Raw genomic sequence first — 27,434 nt, forward strand, 5'->3', positions numbered from 1 at the left:
TGTAAGGCATTCATTTTGGTAGTGGCTGCTGACAATACATTTCTCATGCAATACTCTTGCCTTCTTGCCATATTTATGGATATAGATAATAAATGTGAGTTTGAGGCGTTCGTGATATAAATTGAATTACAATTCTTCATGAAACAAATGCTCTGCTGTGATATTTACAGTAAAATGTGATGCACTCTGCAGTTTTGTGTGTGACGTTAAAATAGTGCCGATATAACAGAAATGGAACACATCAATCCACTTCCTTACACTGCATTTCACCTTCAGCAACCTTAAAAGCCCGCTGATGATCGCTCTCTCTCTCACACACATACACACACGTCTCTGTCAGTAAAGGAAGCATACTTAACGCTGTCAGGGTGAAAGCTATCCTGTACATACAGAATGATCTGTTTGATCCATGTTAGAAGAAGAGATAACAGGACAAGACAGCACATTTGGCATCTGATAAAACACACTGTAAGCTCCTCAGCGTATTACACCAGAGTGGGCCTTGACGTCCGTAAACACACACACACACACACACACACACACACACACACACACACACACACATTTACAGACTCAGCACAGCGTAGCCAGATACTTAATGTACTCAAAAACAGCAGTTTCTCAGGGCTTGTCAAACCTTAATACAGGGGAACATGAGTCAAGCATGCACACATATCTGATAAATATACTACCAGCTGTTCACTGTGCGATACCACCAACAAGGCAGCCTCTTCTTACACTGTATTACCAGTCCACACCATTAATATACCTTTAATTTTGTTTGTTTGTTTTGTCATTGTAAGAAAAGACTGAATTGAGCTTATAGGGAAGCTAACTCGGCAGTATATAAAATAAGCGCTCATCAAAAGTCCAAGTGATGCCTGTAAACTTGTTGGACCTTGGCCAGAAAATGAGTGTTGAGTTTGAGAAACTCGTGGCAAGGAAGGAAGCCCAACACCTTTCACCTGCACACAGAATGCATTAACACAAAGCTTATTGTATAGACTGTTGAATAAGCTTCATTGTAAGCACACTTTAATCATTTTGCTGTTTGAAAATTGAAGATCTTTCCCTTTAAGTGTAGACAAATAGACGAGATAGGGTGCAAACCGACACACAAAGCCGATGGTCAGCCTCCAGTCAGTGTTTGGTCATCACTATGCACTCACCGTTGACACTTGTCGCCCCATTAGCAGCTCTCTTGTCAGATCCAGCATGGTAAATGAGTGCCAGAGACCGATTGTTTAGCACAATACATTAGAAGATAAACAAAGTGTTATATCATGTGAAGAAAAAAAAATTAGCCATTGAGCTCTTTAGCAGAAACAACTTAGAACGGTTTGTGTTAGCGTTTGCCATTTATCCATGCATGCATCTATTTTTATCCACTTATCCGGGGCCAGGTTGCAGAGGCACCAGTTTGCAGAGACACCAGTATGAGCAAGGTGCTCCATACATCCCTCTCCTCATGAACACTTTGCTTCTCTTTCTGGGGGATCCTGAGGCGATCCCCAGCCAAATAAGAAATGTAAACCCTTCAGCATGTTCTGGGTTAATCCCAGAGCCTCCTACCAGTTGGATGTGCCTGGAGCACCTCTATCAAGAGATGCCCAGGAGGCATCTGAATCCAGTGCCAGAACCACCTTAAGTGGCCTCTTTCGATGCAAAGGAGCAGCAGCTCTCCTCAGAGCTCCCTCTGGATGTCTAAACTCCTCACCCTATCTCTAAAACTGAGCCCAAAGACCCTTCGGTGGAAACTCATGTCTGCCACTTGTATCTACGATCTCATGCTTTTGGTCAGTACCCATAACTCATGACCATAAGTAAGGGTTTGGGACGTAAAAGGACCAGCAAATCAAGACATTTGCCTTTCGGCTCAGCTCCTTCACCATGATGGTCCAGTGCCACTAGACTGCCTGTCCATCCTACGGTCCATTTTACCTTCCTTGAGAACCCTACAGTATCCTGTCAGTCTCCTGGTTTTCCTATCTAAATAGCAAAAACAGACTACTGCTGCCTGCTGGTATAGAGATTTATTTTCTCTCATACTGGTGCAGAACGTTTGGGCTAGTTGGCCGTTGGCTATCTTTGTGGTGTGTACAAGTGCAACTTTTTAACCAAGACACAGGTAAAGTTAGGTGAAGCAACAGTTGCCCTTAGTCGCAGCTTTGATGTCAGTATGTCAGGGCCTTAATGCCATGATGCTACCCCGAAAACTTTCTAACCTTTGTATTCCTCTGTGCTCTAAGAACATCACAGAACTTCCTGCTTTGGCACTGAATGCAAACACAGGTCATTTTGAACAACAAACGGCTAATGTTATGGATTTGTCTAGAAAAGACAGTCTCCATATTGTTTGCACGGACTCAAATGTGAAGGCATTTATTTCCCTTCCTACAGAGTTTATTCGTCACCAGCACTTGGCGCAACAAAAGGAAAAATCGAGACAGGAGGTTGTTTATTATAAGGCCGGAGCCGAGGCAGAAGAAGCATGGTCTGGCATCGTGCTCACTATTCACCCTTTGGCACGTTCTCCATTAACTGTCACCGCTCGCACACACACACATGCACACTCTCATACACTCCAAATCAGTCTCCCCTCATCGGTGAAATTGCTTTCAAAGGAAGGGTAAAAATAAATAACGTTTCACTGTTCATTCTATGGCGAAAAATAAAGTTAAGCCAGAAGGTGGCCAGCATTGTGTTTCCATTGACTCTCCACTAGAAAGTGGAGAGATGGCATGCTATCTCATCACGGGCCTGATAAGAGCGGCAGAAAATTCAATTACATCTCAGTGAAATGTGAAAGGTTTTTCTTCCAGAGTGAGGGCCCGTCCACGCCTGTGTGGACCTTCACGTTTAATCTTTTCTCTGACATTGGTCCTCTTTGGAGGTGATGTGCGCCGTTAGAGAGCGACCAGACTGGCTGGCAATGTTGAAGCACGTCTATCTCAAAGTGAGCTTACAGCACGGGGTTTCTGTAGGAGCAAACTAATGGTGCGTTTTATAGTTACCAAATGGGGTGAAAGAGGGAAATCAAAAAGAGAAGGACACCTGGTCTTCAATCATAAGTCTGACTTCAACAACAATGTCCTTTTAAGGTCAAAACCCTGCAATGAGAAGCTACATTAACTCTGAATGATCGTCAGTTGCTGACACTTTTTGTTCAAGGTTTCTCAAGGCGTCTTCATCTTGAAGGTTTCTGCATGGCTTCTGTTCAGCACTGAAGCGCAATTTTATTTTTTTTTATCAGACTTGCACCGCTGGGTCTGTTTTAACAAGTAACTCATTTTGACCACCCATCACCTCTTCAAAACAAGGCTTGAGCTGACAGGGGATGACACAGCCCAACATGCACACTGCAAAGATGACTCACACACACACACACACACAGTGGAAGTCATGGTAACGGCTGCACACTGTGCACAAAAGCATGACCGAGTGAAAAGGGATGCTCTCTGGAACGTTTCCTTTCATCAGCATTCAGTCGTCTGAAGGTGGACCATTCAGTTTCGTGAAATGAGGAAACACGAAAAGCAGCTGATATATTGTCATTCTTATGATACATCCGCCTTATTTTTAATGCTGATTACACATACTTGAAACGAAAAGATATAAAAAAAAGGAAAAGATATACTGAGAGGTCCAGTGTCTAAGTTTTAGGGCCATTTAGTAGCATCTAGCAGTCAAGATTGCAGATTACAACCAGCTGAAACTTCAATGTGCCAAGCATGAATTTTGGGTTAGTACTCTTTCAGTGTTTGTTGTTCAAGAGGTTTTTAGCATGCGCCAAATTATCTTCAGAGGTCTCCTACTCTTCAAATCAAGCAGACCCAATTTTCCTTTATCTGACGCTGTTTGCCTAGCACCTGAAAAGGTGTTTTCACCTTATTTCAGACACTCAGGGGTTTTAACGGGAGCCAAATTATCCGCAGAAATCTCCTCTCCAAAACAAATGAACCTGGTTATTTAAACCAGTAAAAACACTAAATAAACCAGCTGGACATCAAAATGATGTTAGAAAGACTGTGGATGCTTATGTTGGACAACATCATCTGATGTCAGTATTCCACGTCAAACTGATGTTGGCATTATACATCCTGACATTGAACTTTGGTCACTCAACATCTAAAGAAGTCGATGACCAGCTGAGAAGCAGTTTTCAATTTTTTTTCTGACACACCCGTTGCAGAGGTGCTGCTAACTATGGTTACCAACGTGAAAAAACACAAAAATATAAATGGTCCTCTATAGAGCCAGGGTTTGGTTTGTCGAATTTAAGCTACTGTAGAAACATGGTCATAAAACATACCAGTCTCTATAGATGAGGATACGCTCCTCATGTAGATATAAACAGCTCATTTTAAGGCAACTAAAACACAGATTTTTATTTTCAGGTGATTTTACACCTAAGAATACATACTTATTATATTATATTCCATATCTGACATTACATCACCCTGAATCCTACTGGACCTTTAAGGAAGACAGAGTGGCTTTTACCCAACGGATACAAGTATCCACATCATTAAATTTCCCTCTCCAAACCTCAACTATGCTGCTTCCTTTCTCCCTTCACTCCCCCTCACTCCCCTCCTCGTCATTTCTGTCTCTCATTAAAGTGAGCGAGGCGACAGCAGCGTCAGGTTGCCTTGTCAGCAGTTTTTTGTATCCTCCTCCACCTCCTCCTCTCCACTCATTTCCTTGTTGATCTACCGTCACAAGGCTGTCGGCGAGCTGTCAGGACAAGGACTCTACCCAGTGATGTACGCTTAACCTGACAGTGTCACCCACCCACGCCCGGGACACCTAATGTCCTTTCACAGGGAACAGTAGGGAACAACCTGTACCTGTTAGATTGCAACCTGTTTCAGAGCATGCATGACTGGGCGTTGAGACATGTGAAAGAAGCATGCAACCTTGTTTTTTTCTCTACAAATATCCATCTCTGTTTGTGAATCTCATTCTCTCATTCTCCTCCAGTTATTTATTTTTGTTGCACTTGCTGAAGGCGCAGATTAAGTTAGACACACAAGGATGATTTGGCACCAACAGGAAAACCCAGATGTACAATATGGCACCTAGCAGTGCAAAGGCAACACGCAGTCATGGTTGTGTTTGAGCTGAGCTCTGAGATTCAGCCATCAGAGATTTGACACACCAGCTGAAAAACTTTCATGAACTCTCTGTTTTAAAATATGCAACCCCAGATTTTTTTTTTGTGTTTATAGTGAAGGCTTCCTGACTCGACTGATAAACTCAAAGAAAGTAACATTTTTATTAAATACAGTGTAAGGCTAACTAATTAGGATGAAGTTTTACTTAAATATCATATCAATCCTGACTGTAATGTAATTGAGTTTTTTGGTCATTTAATTAGCAATGTAAATGCTTTGCCAGTTAAAATGCCTATGTCTATGTCTGTGCATATGCCCCCCACCTCCTCTGCGTGATTTAAAATCATAGCCCCCCTTGTTCAGATGTGATTCATGGTCCATGAATTGAGGTAAAAGAAAACCCCTCTCAGGAGCATTTCAGTGAAAAAATCCATCCTCCAGTGGGACGATCTTTAAAGCTACCTTAAAGGTTATCACGTGTATCACTGCCTGTTTACGATTGTTGGTGTGGGAGAAGACCTCATTTTCTGTGATTCAGATTCAGCATTTGAAAGAACATTTTGCAAATTGAGGGAGGTGAGAGCACTTACCACTTCTGCTAACAAATTAACTGATTGGAAATCCTGAATAATAACAGCACTCCAGCTTAAAATTATTCACTCATGATAAAGATGTGGTTAATTTGTTTTTAAAAGGTCAGCCAGAGCTTCACATTTCCAAACTCTTCTTACCTGCTATTCACTGCAGAATGAAGCAGATTATTAATTCCTACCCCAGTTTGAACCCACAGGAGATTTACAACTCACACTCTGCCCTCTCTGCCACCTCTGGAGCTGATGCACAGGGCAGCTGAGGCCACCAGATGCCTCCTTTTGGGGCTTTTGGCTCTTAGTTTCCTTTCCACAATGAGGCATGCTGCAACACATTAGCGCTGGCTGACGTGATGTGGACTATGTAGGTGAAAGAGATGGTTGTTTGGCTCAAATTTGAAAACTGCAGTCATTGACATTTTTGCAGTGACTAGGTGGAAGGACAGAGGATGAAAATATGGGCTGACGGCCAAAAAGCAGAAAGGTCAGGACAAAATGTGCAGCCTGCATGTGGACAGACAGATGTCTCTGACTGCCAGGACTTGTGTTTCTCATTAGCACCCCCTGCTGTCCAGAGGGAGGTGATTTTGTCCATTTGTGGAAGCTGCAGGCGATTTAGACAGAGGGACACACAAGGAAACACAAACACACTCATCCCAGGGCATTATGCTCTTTTTTCTTGGCTCACACTCTCTCCTGCATACACAAACACTCTTGCACGGGGGACGTTTTATCGCAGCATGGTCAGGCAGGAGTTGAGCTATTGACTGGCCTGCAGAATGGGACTATGGGTATTCTGGGACCCATGAGATGATGGAGACTAATAAGATGGCAGAGAATTAAAAATGGACGGAGAAAGGAACAATGGAGGGGAGGGGAGCATTAATACTACCTTGCCACATGTGAGCTTGCAGGCGTGCGTGTGAGGGAATGAGTGAGATGGCGAGAAAGAGAAGGATTGTAGGTCATCGACTGTATATATTACACTGTGCCGGAAATCTTTATTATCTGAAATCACATGAGCTGGTTGTATCCAGAACATCCATCTGAGCCACTGGCAAATCAAAAGATCTGTATTCAGGCGGAGAACAAAGAGCGCCATAATCAGAAAAGAACTTCAGCTCGTAATGATCACCTCATTCTTCTCTGAAAAATGGAAAACATTACGGGAAAAAGTACATTTATTGTTTTATTTCTTGCAGAGACTCTGCTAGCACATAATAGTTATTACTGCGCAGTAAGCCTTCCTTCATATCACGGTGGATATTACAGCAGTCACTGTGCCTCCAGGGACAAGTGAGTCGATCCCTAGAAATGACCCAAACCATTGTTTAACATGGTGCAGTAAGGGATAAAAAGAATCAGAAATCCCAAATAGAGTCAGAAAACTGCATGTATTAGGCCTTTTTTTTACACCTCTCCTGCCTCTGCAGAATCAAAATCATTGTGCTGTATTTATGATTTTGTCATTACTTCCTGCAGCATATTGCAGCCGGTATAATGGGAGTCGCTATGCCTCCAGGGACAAGTGAGTCAGTTAAATGAGCAAAACCATTGTTTAACATAGTGAATTATCAGAAAAACTGCATACGTGAGGCATTTCATGCATTTTGTGCCTGCAAAGAATTCTCATACAACAGTTGTTTCATATTTTAAGAAAATGTACATACAATGGTTTGTATGACAGCTAACAAATTAGCTCCCAAAGAATTAACACCCCTTCCGGTTAGGTAAATTTGAGAATAGATTCATGGTTGGGCGTCGTTATGTTACATACTTAATCAGTCAATTAATCAGACTTTATTTGTATAGCTCTTTTTATAAAAGCAAAACTGTTATGTTTAGTAAAAAGGAACATGGTTGAGTGTCATCATGTTACAAACTTATTGCTGCATAGGTAAGTCAGGGTTTGGAAAAAGGAACACCGTTGTGTGTTGTCATGTTACGTACTAAATGTAAAGTTACATACTTAATAGGAAATTCACTTGGTTTCTCGCAGGACCTGAACACTGATCTCATGGTGGTTGATCCTGTGTTTGTTTGAACAATCTGCTACTCAAACCTCTCTCCTTACGTGGATTTTTGCTCTGTATACAATTTCCTTCTTTGCACCCATCAGCGCATTGGTCACATAATCGCAGCCTTCACAGCTATGCAAGTTTTACATAAATTACTGGTGCATTACTTTTTGTAGGTTTACATAGAAACAGTGCATGAGAACAGCCTGACTTACTGGAAAATCTAGTAATAGCATAGCAGCAATGTTACCAACTACAATTACAAAGAGACATATATTAGTGGCACACCTGCAACTCGCCATTTCATAAAGGCTCAGAAGAGACCCACCCCACAAGTCTTTTACATTACACGTGGTTTGTAACACAGCCTCTGTTTTAAGTTTGTGGCTAGGATGACACCGATGATTATGACATCTTTGGGGTTATTTTCTTGACTTGACAAAGCTCCTCCATAGCCACAAAACACTCTAAACTCAGGTTGAGTAGCACTCCTTGTGACTAGCAAACTCCCATTGCCATGTAAAATCAGTGGAGTGCCCCTTTAAATTTCTTATTATCATACATTACTATCAACAGTTTTCATTCTGCTTTTAAAAGCAATTTGTGTGCGTCAAAGAAGATCTAAGTACCAGGCCCTGACATTTCTACAGAGGCTGAAACTTAAAAGAGTGCTGATTCTGAGACACACAAGAGATGCTGCAGCAAAGTCATCAAAATGTTGTGCTTTTATTAAATCTCCTCCGTAATAAAACCCTCCGCTTGCTTCACAATGCTGAGATAAGCTGCAGAACGGAGAGAGGAGAGGAGGAGAAGCTCTCAGATCTGAACATTTGACGCTCGCCACTGTACCACTGTTCTGCTAAAGAACGGGCTGACGTGACCGTGCAGAAATGCTGCACAGCAACATATACATTAGGTGGTCTTCTTTATGTATAGCATCTCATCTACATGCGTCAAAAACAGTGAATGACATCTATGATCATGCAGCAGAGCATGAGATTATTCGGTATCACTGTTCTGTAGGAAGCGTCTTGCACAAAGCACGCCTTAGGGTGAAAATAAATTAGTCGGAGCATCACTTTAATTAGAAATTACTCCGAGCACTCACACTCTTTAAAAGCTCATTTCATTCATTCACAATGCTGCTGAGTGCTGATTTCAATTTTCAGATGAATTTGGGCTCCACATAACCCCAGAGGATACGTTTTAAAGAGGAAAAAGCTTGAACAAAAACCAACAGCTGAATGGACAGACCCCTTAGGAGAGTGACACATGAGTGCTCTTCTGATTGGCTGAGAGACAAACCCTTTGAGCCAATAGAAAGACGACAACAGGAAAACAGGGGAAATAAAATACAAGGAGTACTGCGATTCTCACAATAACAAAGGACAAAAACGAACACATGCACATACACTCGGACACGCCCAACTACTGACAGACTGTCTCCGGATATTTTGCAGTATCTTCCTGCTGTGTCCTCTGTTCCCATGACAACAGAACAGCAAGCCGGCAAGGTCACTTTGTCCAGCTGTGGCAGCATGATAGCATGCAACAGCGAAAGAGACAAAGGGAGATGAGGACAAATATTAAATTACGGGGGTGAAGAGGTGAGAGGAATATGGGGAACTGTGATTAAGGATATGGCACGTGTGAAATTTAATTTGCTGCTGCACAGGTGAGACTAATGCAGGAGGTGAAGAGGAAGGCAGACGTGATCCTGCACTTTAAGTTTACAGTGTGAGTGTGGCTGCTACAATTCTCAAAGGCAAGTCCTGACTAAAAAAAAGCTCCAGGCACACTTTCCCAACATGCCCCTGAACGTCCTCCAACAGAATGGATCAATCATCCCATCAGTTCCTCCGTCTGTCTCAATGCATCATGGTTCCTGTAGTTCCCCCCCAGAAGACAGAACCTCTATTTGTCTCGGTCGCTGCCCAAAGTGACAGAGCATTTCCAGCTGTGTCCTTATTCATCCCACGTCACCTTTCCATTTGGCAGACAGCGTGATTCCACTAATTAGTGCACTTTATTATTAATTCCAGTGATTAATTCCAGAAAAAGGTGTCCTGGCGAGATGACACAGCTGTCTACTGGTGCCACGAGCAGAGGTGAATTAATTTCCTGCAGAAACACCATCATTCTCCCTACTGTGATCTCCTCGAGGTGTCAGCTTCATCTTAAATACTTGTGGCATTGATGTTTTCAAGGCTGTAGTCATGGAGTCAAAAAAGATATTCTGAATATGAAAACTTATTTCCTGTTAGATTATTTATCTTAAGCAAGTACAGCTACAGAGTGCCCCAGGGATGTTTTTCTGGAAGCCAACTGTAAGCTAAGTCGCCCTGGTGTTCTCGTCAAAAAGTCTGTGGGATTTTTCTATTGGACTTTGGATCTTGGATCATTTGGACTTTGGATCATTGCAGAAAATAAGCTCTGTGGTAAACAGATCTATTTAAATTTATGTTATTTACACATTTGTTCAGTAAGATAATCTTCAAAAAGGAACACCACTTTCAGGATTTTTTAAGCTTAAATGCAATCGCCAGAAGTAAAAAGCTGTTGCTAAGATGAAACGAATTACACTACGGTTGCGTAGCCACTGGTATGAGGCTGTAAAGCTATGTTTGGTGTGGTTCCGCGCGATGACACTAGTCTCATTAAATCACATGTTAGCAACCATCTTTTTGAGCGTCACAGTCCCTGCTGAATGTCTGGTTTCACAGTCAGACTTTGATCCATTGGGTCTTATAATGTTTGAAATTTCTAGAACAGCTGCACAATTTAATCATTTTATCCACATTCAAGTGAGCAGAGTGCAAAACTGGTAGTTAGCTGTTTGGCCAGTGGAAGTTAGGCGCTCGGTTGCACTCGGCTGCCATAAGTCTCGAGTGCACTTGCTCTATCGGCACTACAATGGAGAAGATTTGCGGAATTTCATTCTGCGGAAATGTAGCTTTTTTAGCTTCATGTGCTTCATGTGCAGGGCCCTCTTCCAATGTTGTATCCAGTTCTCTTTGTACATCCATGGTTTGACATAATTTGTACCTAACCACAGTAGTAGAGCAACTGCTTCCGCTGGCATATGGCAATACCACCTGGACAAACCCTACTCAGAACTGCAGTACATCAAAATACTATAATTAACTAATGAAAATTTGTTAAGTTTATTCATGTTTTATGAGTGCATTTGCTAATGGTTATGTCAGAGAGCAGTGCATGGTTGCCTATGAAGCAAGTTTTTATTCATTTATATTTTTTATGGTGGGGGGGGGGGCATTTTTAGCATATTTTAGGGCTTTAGATGTTTTGATCAAGGACATTTTTTGGCAGCAGATAAAAATTGTAACATGAGCCTAACTGTCAATGACCCAAATGTGTTGTCCTTCTTTTTATATCACATTAAAGTCATATGCTTCCCTAGATGCAGTAATCCTGCCTTTCTTCTACTTTAGCATTCTTTATAGCCTATCATAAAAGGCAAGGTGGTAAATTTTCATTACACTGAGGGTTAAAAAGTGCAGCTCGCCACTAATTTATTCTGATTAGACAAGTCTACATTTGCCTCCAAATCCTACTTTTAACTGGTTTTACAATCCATTACTGAACCTCATAAATTTCATTTGATTGTCATGTGTTCATTAAGATTCTCTGACAAAAAAGGAGGTTCATGAACCTGATAACTAATTTCCTCTCTGACAAGGTAAATCATTGTGACAGATTGCGTGAGCTAATTAGCATAGCATACCTCATTAGGGTGTTGGTGCGTATGTACGTGTGAGAGTCATTTGTCAGGAACGCAGCGGGAGGACTAAATTAAAAAGGGTTTTAGATGGTGAGCAAGATGTCTGTCTTTCTGTGCACACGGCGAGCTGGTGGGGAAAGCAGTCGGTTTGGCAGCTGAATCGCCGACAGGCTCGAGTATCATGCCAAAAATATGTGCTGTCCCCTGCCAAAGGCTGGCTGGTCACTTTATATTTAACTCTGTGACCAAAAAAGTGAGTGTTTACTGTCCTGTCAGCTCCATCATTGTGTGGATGAGTCACCCATGAAGAGAATGTGTTACTTTCTTTAACTATTTACTTGAATTTATTTCATTAAGTATTGTGAAAGCATGTAAACCCAGCATCAAACTTTCTGTGTTTGTGTTAGTTTTTCTGCTAAAAAGTTTTGCTATGCTAAGGCAAATTTAAAATGCAAACAAGAAGACTTACTGCAGTTGTTTATGCAAATAGTGATGTATTGCAATACATACTGGCACTCGCTTGAGACAGAAAAGTCTTTGATTAAAAACAATGTTTTGCAAGACATTATTCTGTGTGTCTGGGTGGCTATTCCAGAAATGTGCTCCTTTGGAGAGGGTGTCTGTTGTGGTTGTTTACACAATGTTTTCTGCTTTATTTGTGTCTAATTGTGAAGCATTTAATGGATATACAGCTCACTGACACGCTCAAACACCAGTTTATTTAAATTTGCAGCATGCATGAGGGGAGCTGTTTAGTTGCTGTAAAACTAGTTGCACACATGACAAGTTGCAAGTAATTAAAGGTCAAGTGTGCAGAATTTAGAGGGATCTATTTCCTTGCCTGTTTCCTTGAAATTACATTTTTATGTTGTAAACTGCCGTTTTATTACATTTTTGTGGCAACTTACTCACTTCCTGGTTTCTTTAAAGTAACGAAACCCCACATTATGTACTGCTAAAGTTTTGCAAGTAGCTTGTTGGAGTAGATAGCGGCCGTACAAAGTGCAGGACCATGAAAACATGACTTTTGGTTCACATTCAGACTCTTGTCTTATATATCGATGACAAATGCACTTTGGTTAAGATAAGGGATAAATCATCTATTCATTCATCCATTTTCATTTGCTTATTCAAGGCCGGGACGCGGAACAGTAGGCTGACCAAAGTACTGCAGATGTCCCTCTTTCCGACAACGCTTTACAACTCCTCCTGGGGAATCCCCAGGCACTGATTATGATGTTAGTAAAAAGGATGTATAAACAGAAATTTTAGGAGACAGGGCAGTCTAATGGCCAAAATGGAAGAAAAATTCATAACTGTTTACATTAATTACCTAAAAATGATTATTATTAAGTGTTTTTTGGCTTACAGTGAGCCTTTCATATCGGGAGCATGTCCTTTTCCACAGAGCTTGTACTGCCTTTTACTGCCTATATTGCATCACTATGTTTTACAGTAGCCCAGAACAGAAAACTTCACACAGACTCTAGAAAGGGCCTTCTGCATCACCCGAAGGCTACTGTTAGTTCTTATACACGCTTGGAAAGTGAGTGGTAAACAGAGTTTTCAATTTATTTAAAATGCTCACTACTACTGTGTGCCACACTGGTCCCTTAAATAGTAAATAATTTGATAATAAGATGATAATAGATGTTGCATAATAAACCAAGTTAAAGATGAATTTGACTGCTAGCATTTTTTCTGTAGATATTGTGATAATATTGTTATCGTGGGCTCTTTAGCCATGACAATCGCGTGGTGAAAATCTGATTTTGTGCCAGCCCTAGCAGTGGTACAACAAAATCAATCCACTTTGCAAATGATTTGTTTTTCGTGACAAAGTTTGTTGGTGAACTGCTGTCTGGTGAGCTTGCCACCAACTTGCTGAGATTTTCTATTTTCTCTCACTCCATGTGTTTACTCCCCCTGTCACAACTTCCACCAGCTCTCAGTACTCATTCTGTTGTCTGCGCTATGTTTTTTTTATGCCTGCATCTAACTCTCATGTCAGTGCAGATCCTGACGCTCCCTCCTGCCCTGCAGTAACACCTTCCCCACCCACCTACTCACCTGTTCTGTATTTCCCTCATTAGGCCTGCAGCATATATACCTGCAGTTTTCTATTCACACATTGACAGATTGTCTAATTTGGACCCTCACTCACTTTTCAGCCCTTTTCCTCCCTGACCCCTGTGTGGATACGTTTGCGTGTAGTTTTCAAGAACCTTTCTTTTACTAGGTTCAAGTTTGCATCATCAGACCCTCTGCTATTAGTTCACCATGTACAATGTTTTGTTTATTTAAAAATGAGAGAAGGGAAATAAAACTGTCCAATCTAACAAGCTTGCTAACACTCAAATAACTAAATAAAATTAAAGTGACTGGTGCAGCACTTGCTAATAAGCTACAACCGTTTCCTCCATTTTCAACTCTAAAAGGTCAGCACTGTCAGGACAGCTTGCTGTTGGTACTTTGCCCCCGGAGGGCGAATCCACTAATTGCAGCAATTATATTGGAATAAATTTAAAATGCTGGTGTGACCGGGCTTTGAAGGTGGCGCAGGTTTGACTGGAAATTTGCGTTCAGAACTGCAGATCTGTGCTGGAGCACGGTTGTTGGATGATATTAACTTGGTTTTGGTCCTTGGCATCAGCGTATGCTCGTTTTATTTTCAGACAGGATGAAATATGGGCAGAATAAATAATTAGCATGGAAAAACAAGATCAAGACTAGACAAGTTAAAACTTATTATGGTGAAGTTAGCTTGACATTTTGTGGGAAATATAGAATAAAACTGCAAACGGCACCCTTTTTTTGTTTGTTCACAGTTTTTTTTCCTTTTTTTTTCTTGCTCAGATGCTAATTTGCATTAATCCAAGGGCATAAATTTTGCTTTACCTTTGGTGGGGACACATGAAACAGGGGGTTTGAGGTTCTTCTGCCAAAATATTTTGAGCATCAAACACTTAATATCCTGAATTCTGGTGAGTTTTTCTGCACTATTTTTTGCCTTTTCTACATCAATTTATGGTGTAAATGTCTTAGGTTTTGTCAAAAAGTCCCCCCACATAAAATCACTTAATCAGGGAGGTGCCCCTCGCATCTACACATTTGGATTTGCCTGCATTTACTTTATATTTGCTCTACCTGAAAGGTTAGCATCACTAATATTTTATATTCAGTTCATATGGCATTTCTGTGACCTTTGTCTGGGGCGTTTCTGCTGTATCGTGCTCTATCAGAGCCAGACATTGTACCAGGGACCTTGTAAGTTTTAAGTGACAACCCTAACCAACCCCAGCCAACAGTTTATTGGCTACTTTACTGGACAAGATGGCTGAGAAAGCAGCTGCACTCTCACTGATCTGCTGAAACAAGCTCCCCCTCACACTGTGTAAACTGACACTTGCACTTGTTTACTGTACACATCAGTTTTTGTTGACAGAACAACACTGCAGTTATCACCATTTGCAAAAAACTATGTTTCCCAAGTGGGAGATCAGAGGCGACAGTTTCTCTGTAACACTTGAGAAATCATTTGGATGTGATCCCAAACACTTGAGTAAACTTCACACAGCGGCATCAAACTGAGAACATAAATTTGTGCATTGGAAGTGTTATCAAGAGCGAGCAGATACTACTTCTTGCAGTGTTTTCCTCTTCCTTCAGTACAGTTTGTTACTGGCAGTCGAATGTAGAGAGTTCATGAATGAATGTGTATGAATGAGCATTTGTAATTGTTAATTTGTTGACCAGTTCACATTGTTTGTTTACAATAACCCTCGCATGACATAGGTGAAATGAAATGGAGCTGAGCAAATTTGGCTTTAGTTAGTTTTTAGCCACCAAGAAAACTCATTATCAGTTTAAGTGTACGATTTATTAAGAGTATTGTCACCAGGTAACCTTGGCCATCAAACAGCCATTTCTGAGGAACTAAAACCGTTATCTCAACAGTAATTTTACTTAGCAGAACACTGGAGTTGCTGGTCTTCCTCTTCCTCGATCAGCTAGTTTGTAAGGTAAAACGGAGCAAAAAAATATAGCGTAAATTAGGTTTTGCTCTGAAAATCCCCAGCTGGCCACCATCATTGTTAGATGCTGATATTTGGTTGAATATAGGTTGTGACACTATCTGACCAACGTTTAAAGTCAGGACAATGTCTAATGTCAATGTCAGTTTGATTTAGAATACTGATGACAGATGACGTTGATATTTTGTTGTTTTTAAGTTGTGTTCTTCAGTTAACGTCTATGCAACATTTTTAATGTTATTAGACATTTAAAATATTGTCAACCTGATTTATATCCCAAACATTTAACATCTGTCTGATCTAAAAAATCTGACGTCCTTTTGATGTCACATTGACATCTGGTGCCAGTTGGGTTGCTTAGGTTCTGAGGCAGTAGATTTGGTTCATAAAAAACACAAGCAAGTAACACAGCATTTATAATAAGCTCAACAGAAACCTCAGACGGGTCAGACCACTATGATTTATTATATATTTGAAAATGTTTCAGTTACAGCTAAAAATGATAACCGTGATACACAAGTTTGCCGCACATATCTCCGCAATTCAAGCGGGACGTCTCAGTGATCCGGTTTTAAGATTGAAATACTCAGTGCTCTTGTTCACCTTAATTTCTGGAGCAGCTTTGTTTCATTCTAAAAGTGGACTCTGCAAACACACAAAAAAACACACGGCAGCGATTTTAAAAAGTAAGATTTCTACCTGCAGCTTGTCCACCAGGCATCTTCCTGAGTGTCATTATTTATAGTTCTTCTGCTGTGCCATTCTCCATGCTAGAATATTCAAAAATGCTTTCCCTCCATTTATTAGGTTTCCGGGGCCTTGTATGTTGACCACAGCAGTTCTCAGTTTTGCTGCAAAGCAGAAAGTTGAACCGAAGTTCCCCTATGGAACTGTAAAAGTAACGACAAAACTCCTGTGTGCGCTTTTAGCACACTGCAGCAGAAGATGGCTCACACTGCTAATTGAAAGGCGGTGGCCGCCCCGCCCAATCAGCCCCTTCCATGAGTGATTATAGATCTGACTTGGTGACCCGGATACAAATCCCCAACAGTCCCTAAAACCTCTGGTGCCTCCTTAAAGCTTGGCAAGAGTGACCAGACTGTCAGGGTGAGTTTCCGAATCTCCGTCGGGTCCTCATTATATGTGACAGTGGGATCCTCAATTCTCTCTTCAGCCCACCACTTTCTCCTTCCTCCTCATTTAAATGATCCCACATACGCCGAGTCATTACCTGCTTGTTTTCGGCTTTCTAACTGATCAGGTAAAGCTCCCCAGGTGCAGACAGACACAAACTAAGAGCAAGTATGGCTTCAAATTAGCACAATGAGTTCTTGTAGAAGCTCACGCTGGTGCCCTTTTCTGAGCTGACCCCTCTGACTCAGAGGCTTGAATGACTCTCAGTAGAAAGAGCAGCGCAAATGAAATATCAGTGATTGCACTTTGTCTGTCACGATCAGTGTGTGCAATAAGGTTTCATTATATCCTGAAGTGGAGGCTGGGCACAAAGAGGCAATGAGTTGTCCTTTTTATATGTTAATCAGGCCGTGTTTGGTGGGGAGTCGATCCCCTCAATCATGCAAGACAACAAAATTCACTCACTTTTTATTTCTATATGTTGCTGATTTTTATCATGGACTCGGTAATTTGTGCCCAACTGCAGCAGTTAATCAAAAATTGCAGTCCTTTTCAAGGAGTTTTAACTCCATACAATCTAAAAACATACACATTTTTAGATTCAGTCTCAACTACATTTTCTGAGGGTATCGGTTTCTCTGCTGCCAACATTTGCCTGAGAATAATCACACTTTTAAGGGCAACTTTTATGCTTTTCCTTATTTTGTCATCCATCCATTGATACATTGCAAACAGGAACTGCCAATAGCTAATGTGGCATACGTTTAACATTGCCAATTTGCCAAAATATAAACAAATACTTGCTTAAAAAAAAGGTACTGAAGTTGTAGCCCACAGTCAGCTCACTGAATCCATGGGGGCATTCAACCTTCTGTTTTAGTAGTAAAACAAATCAAAATAGCAATATCACATCTGTGCGTGTATGTGTGTGTGTGTGCGTGTGCATGTGTGTGTGTTTACTTTACTAAGGCTCAAAATGTCCCATCAACACTGTATTTATATTCCTGAAACACACATCCCCCCTCTTCCACTCATTCAAAGCTAGCAAGAAACAAAAAATAACTAAATAAATAACTGATTCAGAGTGTTTTAGTGATGCGACTCTTTGGCCAGTTTATCATTATGGATTTCCCTGCTGATCTGGTGGTGTGCACAGTGTTGTGTGTTTTACTGGAGTATGTATATTATCTAACGTATGCTGTGTGTACCTTCATGACACACTGGCAAACACACATGTACATTAACACACACACACACACACACACACACACGCACACACACACAGATAGACAGGGAGCTGTGTTCTGATCACTGCCAAGCCAAAGCATGCAACATGATAAGAACTTTTTTTTTTCACATGAACACAGATGCATTACATGTGTCAACAAGAAGGCTCACCAGTTTCCAACATGGGAAAGACCCTACAGTACACACATCAATGCATTATGGTTGTTTTTTTGTTTTTTTTTTACATTGCATATTTACACTTTTTTGTTACATGGTAATATTCATACATGACTCTTTCAAACTTAACGTGACCACAGTGGAGAGACAAGCCCGAATGAAGTGAACATGAGTGACGATGGATGCAATGAGGTGTGGGTGCCATGTGGAGTTATGTCGCTGTGATGTGATGTGGTGATGCCACGTGAGTAGATGACCAACAAATCACTGACAACAATGCGGAAATACAGAAATCAACAGAATACAGCTTTCGAAAAAGAGATAAGACGCAACAAGAACAACAACAAAAAAAGACAAAACCACAAGCCGCTTTCTGTCTCGGCCCCAGAGAGTCCTGCTTTGAAGTGGTTTGCCTCAGAGATCGGCGGTCGGGGGTGGGGGTTGTTTTTGAGGAGTTGGAGGGATTGACAAGTTAGCAAAGACCTTGTGTTGTGCACTTTGTTTGTACCTTTAGCTAATGGTCCCTGAGCACAAAGCAATCACAAAACACAAGAGCGCCAAACGGCTTCTATCAAGCAGAGTTCAAGCTGCTGAACTCGATCGATTCTTGTCTTTCTGCCTTTTCAATTTCCCCTCCAGCTTTGATTTTATGAAAGTCACTTTCAGTCAGTTTTAACCACCACCTCTGATATCTTGTGCATTTAACGGAGGCATGAAGTGACAACTTATACTGTAAGAAACTTGGGTTTTGAGTCAGTGTTTGACAAGTTATCTGATGAATGGATTTACGAAGCATTTTTTCTGCTTTTAAAGGTTCGGTATGTAACTCAGAAAAAACGTATTAGTCACACTGACACTGTTAAGTGATATTTCAGTTGGCATCCTGTTGCTTGCATTCCAGTTCTCGTACATGGATGTATTAAGAGACCTGGATACAGCATTTGTGGTAGGGCCCTGGTCCTTCCTATGAAAGTTGCTCAGGGGCACATGGAGCCAAAAAAAAAGCTCTATTTTCACTGTAAATTATCTACCATGTACATTATCAGTGCTACTTTAGCATCATTGGGTCCATAGAGCAAGCGCACTAGAGACCACCGGCTATTTCTGGCGTCGTGCTTCACTAACTTGAGGGAGAATAAATTATTTAAACTCGGGGTTCTTCTAGACTTTCCAAATGTTATCAGACCAATTGGATAAAATCCTGATGGTGGAACAAGTCATTTTTCAGTGGTTGTGACTTATTTATAGATGTGTCTATCCTCATGTAAGTCAGTGGCCCCCATCTGGGCATCAGTCCAAACAGTGACAAACGTCACTGTTGTCACTGTTGTAGGTTTAGCTAGTTAAACCCACAATAGTACAATATATTTTACATGCCAGCGCTTCCTCAAAAGCAAAAAAAAAAATAATCTGTACGGGGAAGCACTGAATTTGATGGATTTAATGGCTAGCACATCTCTCAGCTAGCACAGCTCTCTGGGACTCGGGGCGGTCAGAATCGAATCCCCGGCGCTCTGTGCTTGGCTGTGGTTTGGCTGAATTCAAGATGCTACAGGGCGCTAAGTGAAGGTCTGTCTCTGCCGGGTTGCTGCAGCAAAATGTAGGAGTCTGAGTTGTGGTGGGTGTCAGTCGTTTGTTGATGTTAGCGGACTCTATTTCTTAGCTATCTGAGCTGAAGAGAGGCAAGGCACCCGGGAACATGCATAACATCTCATTCTTTGGACTTTATGGGAAAAAGTTTGCCCGATTTCTTTACATTTAAGTCAGTCCACAGGCTGTTCAAAGCAACTGTGAAAATTGGAGAAAGTCTCAGTTTTTAAGTCACATTACAATATGCAATAAAAAACTATTAATGCTGGTAAATAGTTACATACAGATCCTTTAAACTTTTCACTGCTCTCCCCTCCTACGTTTCTCTAACCTTAAGTCTATCCATGTGTCAGATTCAATACAGCACACTGCGCTGAAGTGTTTAAAGTGTGATTTTGCCCGTGCTTGTTGGACTACAGCCTTCAGCCACTTATAATTTCCAGCACCGTGGGGGCTATGATTCCCCATCAATATGCGTTTGCTTATCTGCTATTTTCTGCCAAGCTCATACAATGCAGTCCTGTGAAACTGGCAGTCCACAAAAAACAAACCATTTTCAGGCGGATGGCTTAATTGCTACTGATGCCTCGGCCAGATGAATGCCTTAATTTCCAGTGAAACTCTGGTGGCAGAGTGCACTTCGTTAAATAAAAGCAGGAGGCATACAAATTTTTTGTGTTGTCAATGCTGCTTGAAATGGGCGAGATAACAACTTGTCAAAGGCAATTATTATTTTCTTTTTGTACTTGCTTATCTAATTCTATATTTTCCAGACTGCCCATTCAACACTAAATATTAATTATCATACCCCCTCAAAGCTGTCATACAAAGGTAGAGGTATTACAGCCGCTAATTATAAGTTGGTCTGTTTTTCCCATTCCCCAGGACAGAGCTAGTAAATTGTTTGACTTTAAAAACTTTTATTGAAATAAAATAGACTTTTTGGAATTCATATGCAAGTGTCGGATTTCCAACTGGCAGCTTTAGCTCTATCCCTGTCGTGTGCCAGTCTGAAATAAAAAGATAACAGTGTAATCATGCTGCTTTGCTTGCTAAACTCAATGTAATATTATTCCAATTATTCAATTTTCATACGAGCAGTTTCACCAAGGACTTGACCATTGTCCAGAAAATGGGATCTTGATATGATTGATTTGGCTGTTACCACTGTGTAGATTTATCTCCGTAGTGTGACAAATATTAACAAGCCCTGTGGAAATAACAAATCCAGCGTGTCTTAGATCAACAAGACCCAAAACCCAAGCTGATATGACCGAGTCTTGGCTCACTGTGGTCAAGGGGGGGGGCAGAAATTCCGTTTTTTGTCTGTGAGAGACCGAAGCATTTACAACCACTTCAACTTAGGAAACACTGCTGGGGTAGTTGTGTTGCCTAAAGTAGCTACTGCAGCACCGCTATTTAACAGGATGCATGATAAGTGGCTGCAATTCAAATTTACAGAAAATAAAACTTAAAATAGTTCAAAGTAAATAAGTAAAAACAAAAACAATATTTGTGCAGATGTTACAAGGATGCAGTCATCTTACCTGGGGACACAGGCAGTGGAGGTCTCCCCCTCAGGGGCCTCAGGGGCAGGGCAGCAGAACTGGTGAAGCACCGTTTGGTTGCTGTGTGAAAAAGAGAAGAAACAGAATAAATAGAAATTAGCAAAATGGATGGCATAATGTACTAAAACTTGAGATCTTTCTACTGTTTTTTTAAGTCTGGTCTCACTCATAAAGCGGCAAAATACGTTGCGTGGGCACCCCCATTATTAGTTGCTGCTTAGAGCAACGGATTTAGTACAGAAATAAACAACTTGGTAAGAAATGTTCCATATAATGCAAGAAATTAGTAGATTTAGAAAAAAAAACAGGGAAAATATACAGGGGAAAAGGTAGAGGAAAAAATATATTTATAATTATCATAATTAAATGTTTAGAATTATGTTGCAGATTTTTTTTGAGCACTTAGTCCATGTCTTGTTTGCCTTGGTTGTTTTACCACAGGCCAATGTGCTCATTTTTACTCTTTGGTAACGTTATTATGAATGAATTCCGGCCACGAGAAGCAGGACAGGCAGTGTTATGTGGCAACTCCAAGGGCATCGATTAAATCTTACACAATAATAATGTCCTCATGAACCAGTGGGATTCATCAGGCTGAAACAATCATTTTTTGTAGGGATTTAGGATAAGAATACAAAAAATCTTGCATGAGGCCCAGTATGTTTTGATAAGAACCAAAACGTGAAAAAAAAACATGTTTACCAGAAAACTCTTCAGGTCACCTTTAACTAGATAATATCAATGTGAAGTGCAGTGTGTTTGCGGTGTTCATAGAGTGAGCAGTGTCTCATATTCTGCCGGAAGGAATTTGGGGAAATAAATGAACAAAAGATGCAGATGAAGTGAAAGGCCACATTTAATGTGAATCGCTCTGCTTTTGATGCGTTTGTCCGTGTTCACTTGATCTGAAGATGATATAAAGGGGATAGACAGAGACGAGGAGTTCGACAGTTTGAGTGTTTCATCACCATGGAGATAGACAGACACAAAGAGACGAGGTTTTGTGGTTTCAGCACCATGGAGAGAGACACAGACTGAATGTGTCAGCACCACGGACAGCGGCAGAGAAAGAAAAGAGCTCTGGTTAAAAAAAAAAGGCTTGCACAGAGAAAGTTCATTCCCTTGAATCAAGGAAATAAATCCCAAACAAAGTAAAATTCGGTTCCAGTTTTTTTTTTTTTTTATAAAGCAATAGGGCATAATCGTTTTGTCTATGGAATGATATAATATAGTGAAAACTGTCCTTGTTCAACCATCAGCTTAAATATTTTGAAGTCACTAAGATATATAACAATAAAAAGCAGAAGATCCTCATTTGAGAAGCTGAAACCAAAGAATCTTTGTCATTTTTGTTTGGTTAATGACTTAAACAATGAATCAGTAAAGATAGCTCTCAGTTGACCAGTTTTAGCTGTTAAGCAATGGGCGATGATGAGTAATATAGTAAAAACTACTTTTTATTAATGATAAATGCCCCAGAAATTTCTGCAAAAACAATGTAACAGTCACATTGAGACCAATAAAAGATAATAACATAAAATAATCACATAATAATGCAAGTTTATCCTTTCAACAAGCAATTAACCTTTAATTCTTAAGACTATTCATTATTGAAATATGAAAAATATATTCAACGTATTTTTTAAACTAATTCACAACTCTTGGTATGAACAAGATAGAATTATAGTACCTTCATAGGAGCAGCCCAGAATTACCAAGTTTAAGACGTTAAATTTGGCCTTTGAGACTTATCGACAAGCTTAGCGAACCTCCGGAAACACCAAAGTTGCCTACATGATTTGCCTGTTGTGATGCTATTGAGGGAGGAACGGCCTGGGAGCCCAGCTTTTTGTTGATGGTAGAGTAGTTGGAGAGTAAACTACAAACGACAGACTTTTTGTTGCTTGTTGCTAGGGGTTGGTAAGCTAAAAACTGTCAGGATTTGTCTCTTCTGCTAGGAAAATGTAGGTTCTGCTGTTGTTGAGGATTGCGCAGGTAGGCGATGATAGAGAGTGGGTGAATTGCTGCAGAACCTTGCTGTTTTTTCTTACATCATGCTGGCTAAATCGTTGGTGACATTCCTATGGAAACAAACATGCATGTAAACACAACAGGCGACATCAAGGTCAGCAAAATGATCAAGGTCATACGTCAATAACGCAATTATTGTGACAGGCCTTAACCTCAGTGTTTCCATCCTTCCAGCAAAGGCGTAAAAATCCTTGAAATAAAAGTTTCACCCCACAACTCACCACGACGTTGCTGCAAAACTAATATTGGCAATATTTTGAAACACATCCTCTCATTTCTTTATAAGGAGATTTACAGGAAGCATGGCTGCTTCAAAGCATTTTATTTTAAACACATTCGGCTGTTCTGCTGGAACGTAGTGGAGATAGAGTCACAAGTGAGGGTGATACTGAAATGTAGCGAGGAAAGAGCAAGGATATAAAATTTTAATGCGCATGTGAGAAAGCCATGAGTGCCTTTACTTTCCTCCCTTCATCAGTGTGCCCTCTCTCTCAACCTGGACGCTGCCTCACATTCTTCATTTTCTGGCTTCATCCATCTTGCTCCTCGGTATCATCCCTTCCCCCCGCTCCTCTCCTCTCCTTCTTTCCTTTTACACTGATTTTCCATCACTCTCCAAGACTTCCCATCCCCCCCTATTTCAGCTCCTGTAGGCACGGTGCGTTGTGCAGGAGAGCTATTTGCTCAATTACTCTTGCTGCCAGAGGATGTAGCCAGTAAAAAGAGCTTTCCATATGCCGTGTCCTTATCCCTGGACACGGGACATGGAGAAGGACAGAGAGGAAAGAGGTGAGACATAAAGATGAGAAAGCAAAGCCCATAGTCCCAGCAGCAACCACCTCTCAATCCCTTATCGCCCTTCTGTTGCCTTTTGATCTTCAGCCTTGTAGGCGATCTCCCTGCCCTCATCTCTTTCTGCTTCCCCTTCTGTCCGTCCCCTGGGAGAGGACAGAGAAAACAAAGAGACCTCTATATCTTCTTATATACCTCCTTCAAGAGCACGGCTGCTGCCCGGCCTCAAGAACACTTCAGTCTGTTTTCTGCTGTGAAGTGCGATAATTTATCACACAGTACACCAGGACCTCTAAAAAGTAAAAATTTTTAGGCTAGCCAAACTCTAAAGGTTGATCCTAAAGGCCTCTTTGTACAGACTGAGGCAGAAACAAGCCTGAAAGGGAGGTTGGCGATATTTGACAACGACAACAGCAGACAGTACAAGGAGGGTATGACAGCAAATTAATTCCCATTGTTAATGGCTCCTCTAATTGTGTTCGCCTTAACGACCATGACACCGCTGTGCCGTTTTTAATAGGCCGAGAACAAAGGCGGTCTCGAAGGGGACACAGATTAGTGGGAGCGTTGGAAACAGCAGAGCCACTTGTTCACGCAGATAAAGGGTGTATATTCTGCAGTACAAGGAAAAAAAAACAGCTAAGCTGATGGACTAATCATTTGTGTTGCATTAATGCTGTTATTTTATTTACCTTCTGAGAAAAATGCAAAAATGATAAAGCAGTGATACTCAATTTATGGCCCACTGGACAAATCTGGACCCCGAAAGGGTGCCAGGTGGCCCCCCAACCATTTTCTCATTCATGATAAAAATAAAGTAATCCACCCTGGAAATTGTTTTTTTTTTTTTACTTTAATTAAACATAAAGTGCCAGAGTGCATTAAACAGCAAAAAACCTCCCACAGAGGTCCTAGCTAAGCCTCTAAAATCTTAGAAATGTTCTTAAATCCTAGAATCGTCTTAAAATACGAAAAATGTCTCAAAATCCTATAAATGTCCTAAAACCGAAGAAATGTCCTAAAATCCAAGAAATGTCCTAAAATTTGAGAAATGTCCTAAAGTTCTAGAAATTTCATAAAATCCTACCAATGTCCTTAAGTCCCAGAAACACGTATAGGGCTGCTGTGACTGGCCCCTGGCCTCCTGTCATTTTGCAAAAGTGTCCACCAAGCAAAGCAGCTTGAGTCCCTGTAATAATGTATGTGCATTGCGCTCATTTTGTCAGCACCCTGGCGGGAAACACGCTTATTCACATTGGAGAAGATCGATAGCACCGTCATGGGATCTTGGAGGTCATGGTGATGAAAACATTATTTTTCAACCTCAGAAGCATAGCTAAAGTACGTACCATTTATCAATCACTTCGTGCTTGAACTATACTAATCGGCCCCCATGATTTCCGATGGTCCTGCTCAATATCATCTGTACCTGTAAGTTTTCAGCAAACGTGCACAATCGCCGACAAAATGAATGCAGAGTGTGGACTGTAGGCTTTGTCTGTGTTCGTATATGCATCTAACATTAAGCATAAATAAGCCCTTACCTGAACTTAAACAAGTATATATGAAGACTTTACACCTATTAAATCCTCCATGGTATACTTCTGAGATGATCCTAATGCTAGTTATGCAACATCTTCCCACTGCGGTTTCAAACGTTTGCCTCCCACTTGCACATGCCTCTGATTTTCTGTGCTGACCGATATACATATGTATGAATAAAGACGGCATAATCTCAAACACTCCAAACCTGCTGAGTTGTCCTTTTCTTGACAACGGCATTGGAAAAAGATGCAGAGCTCATTTGAATTTAATCAATGGGTATTATTGGGGAGGAGGTGAAGCGTGCAGCGGGGTTAGTTGCCTCCGATGATGAGACAGATGCACAGACGAAACTGATATATATCCACTCTCGGCCAAACTGCGTCAATAAAAAATAGTTCGGCCACATCTGAGTGATTGATTTCACCATACTTGAGAAAAACACCTCTCAGGGAAGTATTATGGGATGGGAAGAGCATGAACTCTTTTTATCTTTTAAAGCACCTTCATTTTGATTCATCTCAACCATCCGTCTCTTTCTGCTTTGATCTCTGGCTTCTTACAATTTTCCCTCCATTATTTTTGCCGTCTTTTAATATCTTTCCCCTCAAAAACAGCTTGCAAGCATTTTATAACAATTTCGGTTTATAAGGGGACCTTTTAAAAGGCACAGCTGCGCCACAGAGATAGCACGACCAAAAGTGCATAAAAAGGCAACTATCATGTTATCAGTGGTGGAATGTAACTAAGTACATTTACTCAAGGACTGTACCTAAATTTGAGGTACTTGTACTATACTTTTACTTGTAACAGAGTATTTTCACTGTGTTTTATTTTTACTTTTAATTAAGTAAAGAATCTGAATACTCTGTCCACCACTTCATGTCATATAATGTGAGTTAGCTCATGCAATACGAGGAGTTATCATTTCCTAATTAATCTCCGCATCATTGTGACGTCAATCTGCCTATCCCCATGTTCAGGATTACTTCTACATCAACATGAATTCTCCTAAAAATATGCAAGACTACAAACCCTTGTCTCCGGTTCGAAGCACACACGCCTCCCTCGAACTGTTTGATCAATGCAGGCGCTGAAGATTAAACTGAACTTGCATGACCTGCTTTCTGATCTTCCACACCACTGACTCAGTTCCCCTCATGGCCTAAGCTCACTAATACCACCTATAAAAAATCTATAAGCTTTTATAAGCTCTTCCACACACTGGGTCTGTTTGAGGGAGAGTGTAATCTGCACACCATGGTTTCATTGTATTTTGTTTTAACTTCTCGTGTCTAATGTGTTTGTCGATGCGCTCCTCCTTGTGTTGAATTCAGCTTTGCTGTGTCAACAGCTCTCCGGCTGATTCAACTCGGCTCAAGGCAGAAAAAGATCTGTGCACACTGAAGTGATACAATTTGAAGCAGGGGACACAAAGAGAGAGAGAGGAGGGTCAAAGCTCGCAATAATTGACGGATTAGTTTTCACAGACCATTTCCTTAGCAGCAAGGGAAAAAAATAGCTGAGAACATGTTCACTCATGGAAATAACATAATATGCAGTATTAGAGTCTGCCCCTGAAGGCCAAACAGGGTAAATACAAACACAGTTGACCTTGGAGGAGGCAAACATTTAACACAAGTGGTGCAGCTTAGGTCTTGAAGGTTGCATAGATGCTTACTTAGAAAGGATTTTTTGTATTTTCTGATATATCCATGTTTGTTTTGATGCAGCATTTTGGAATAAATGCATTTTAGAGTCAAGGTCAAAGTCAAATCAAGAAAAGTATGGGGAAGCAAAACATTTCAGTGTATTTAAAATAGTAAAGTGAGTTAAAAATGCATCCCTCTATTTAAAAAATGGGTTCAAAAT

The 27,434-nt window shown here is 40.8% G+C and overlaps 1 protein-coding gene across 1 annotated transcript in view; it reads right to left on the bottom strand.

The window, feature by feature from the left end:
- Positions 1 to 27,434, bottom strand: part of LOC121961330 (IQ motif and SEC7 domain-containing protein 3-like) — a 120,681-nt gene that overhangs the window by 73,749 nt on the left and 19,498 nt on the right. The window contains 1 exon segment of the mRNA XM_042511276.1: positions 21,177 to 21,257. Coding sequence (XP_042367210.1) covers positions 21,177 to 21,257 — 81 coding nt within the window.

The sequence above is a fragment of the Plectropomus leopardus genome, chromosome 22, assembly GCF_008729295.1.
Source record: "Plectropomus leopardus isolate mb chromosome 22, YSFRI_Pleo_2.0, whole genome shotgun sequence".
Classification (NCBI taxonomy): Eukaryota; Metazoa; Chordata; class Actinopteri; order Perciformes; family Serranidae; genus Plectropomus; species Plectropomus leopardus.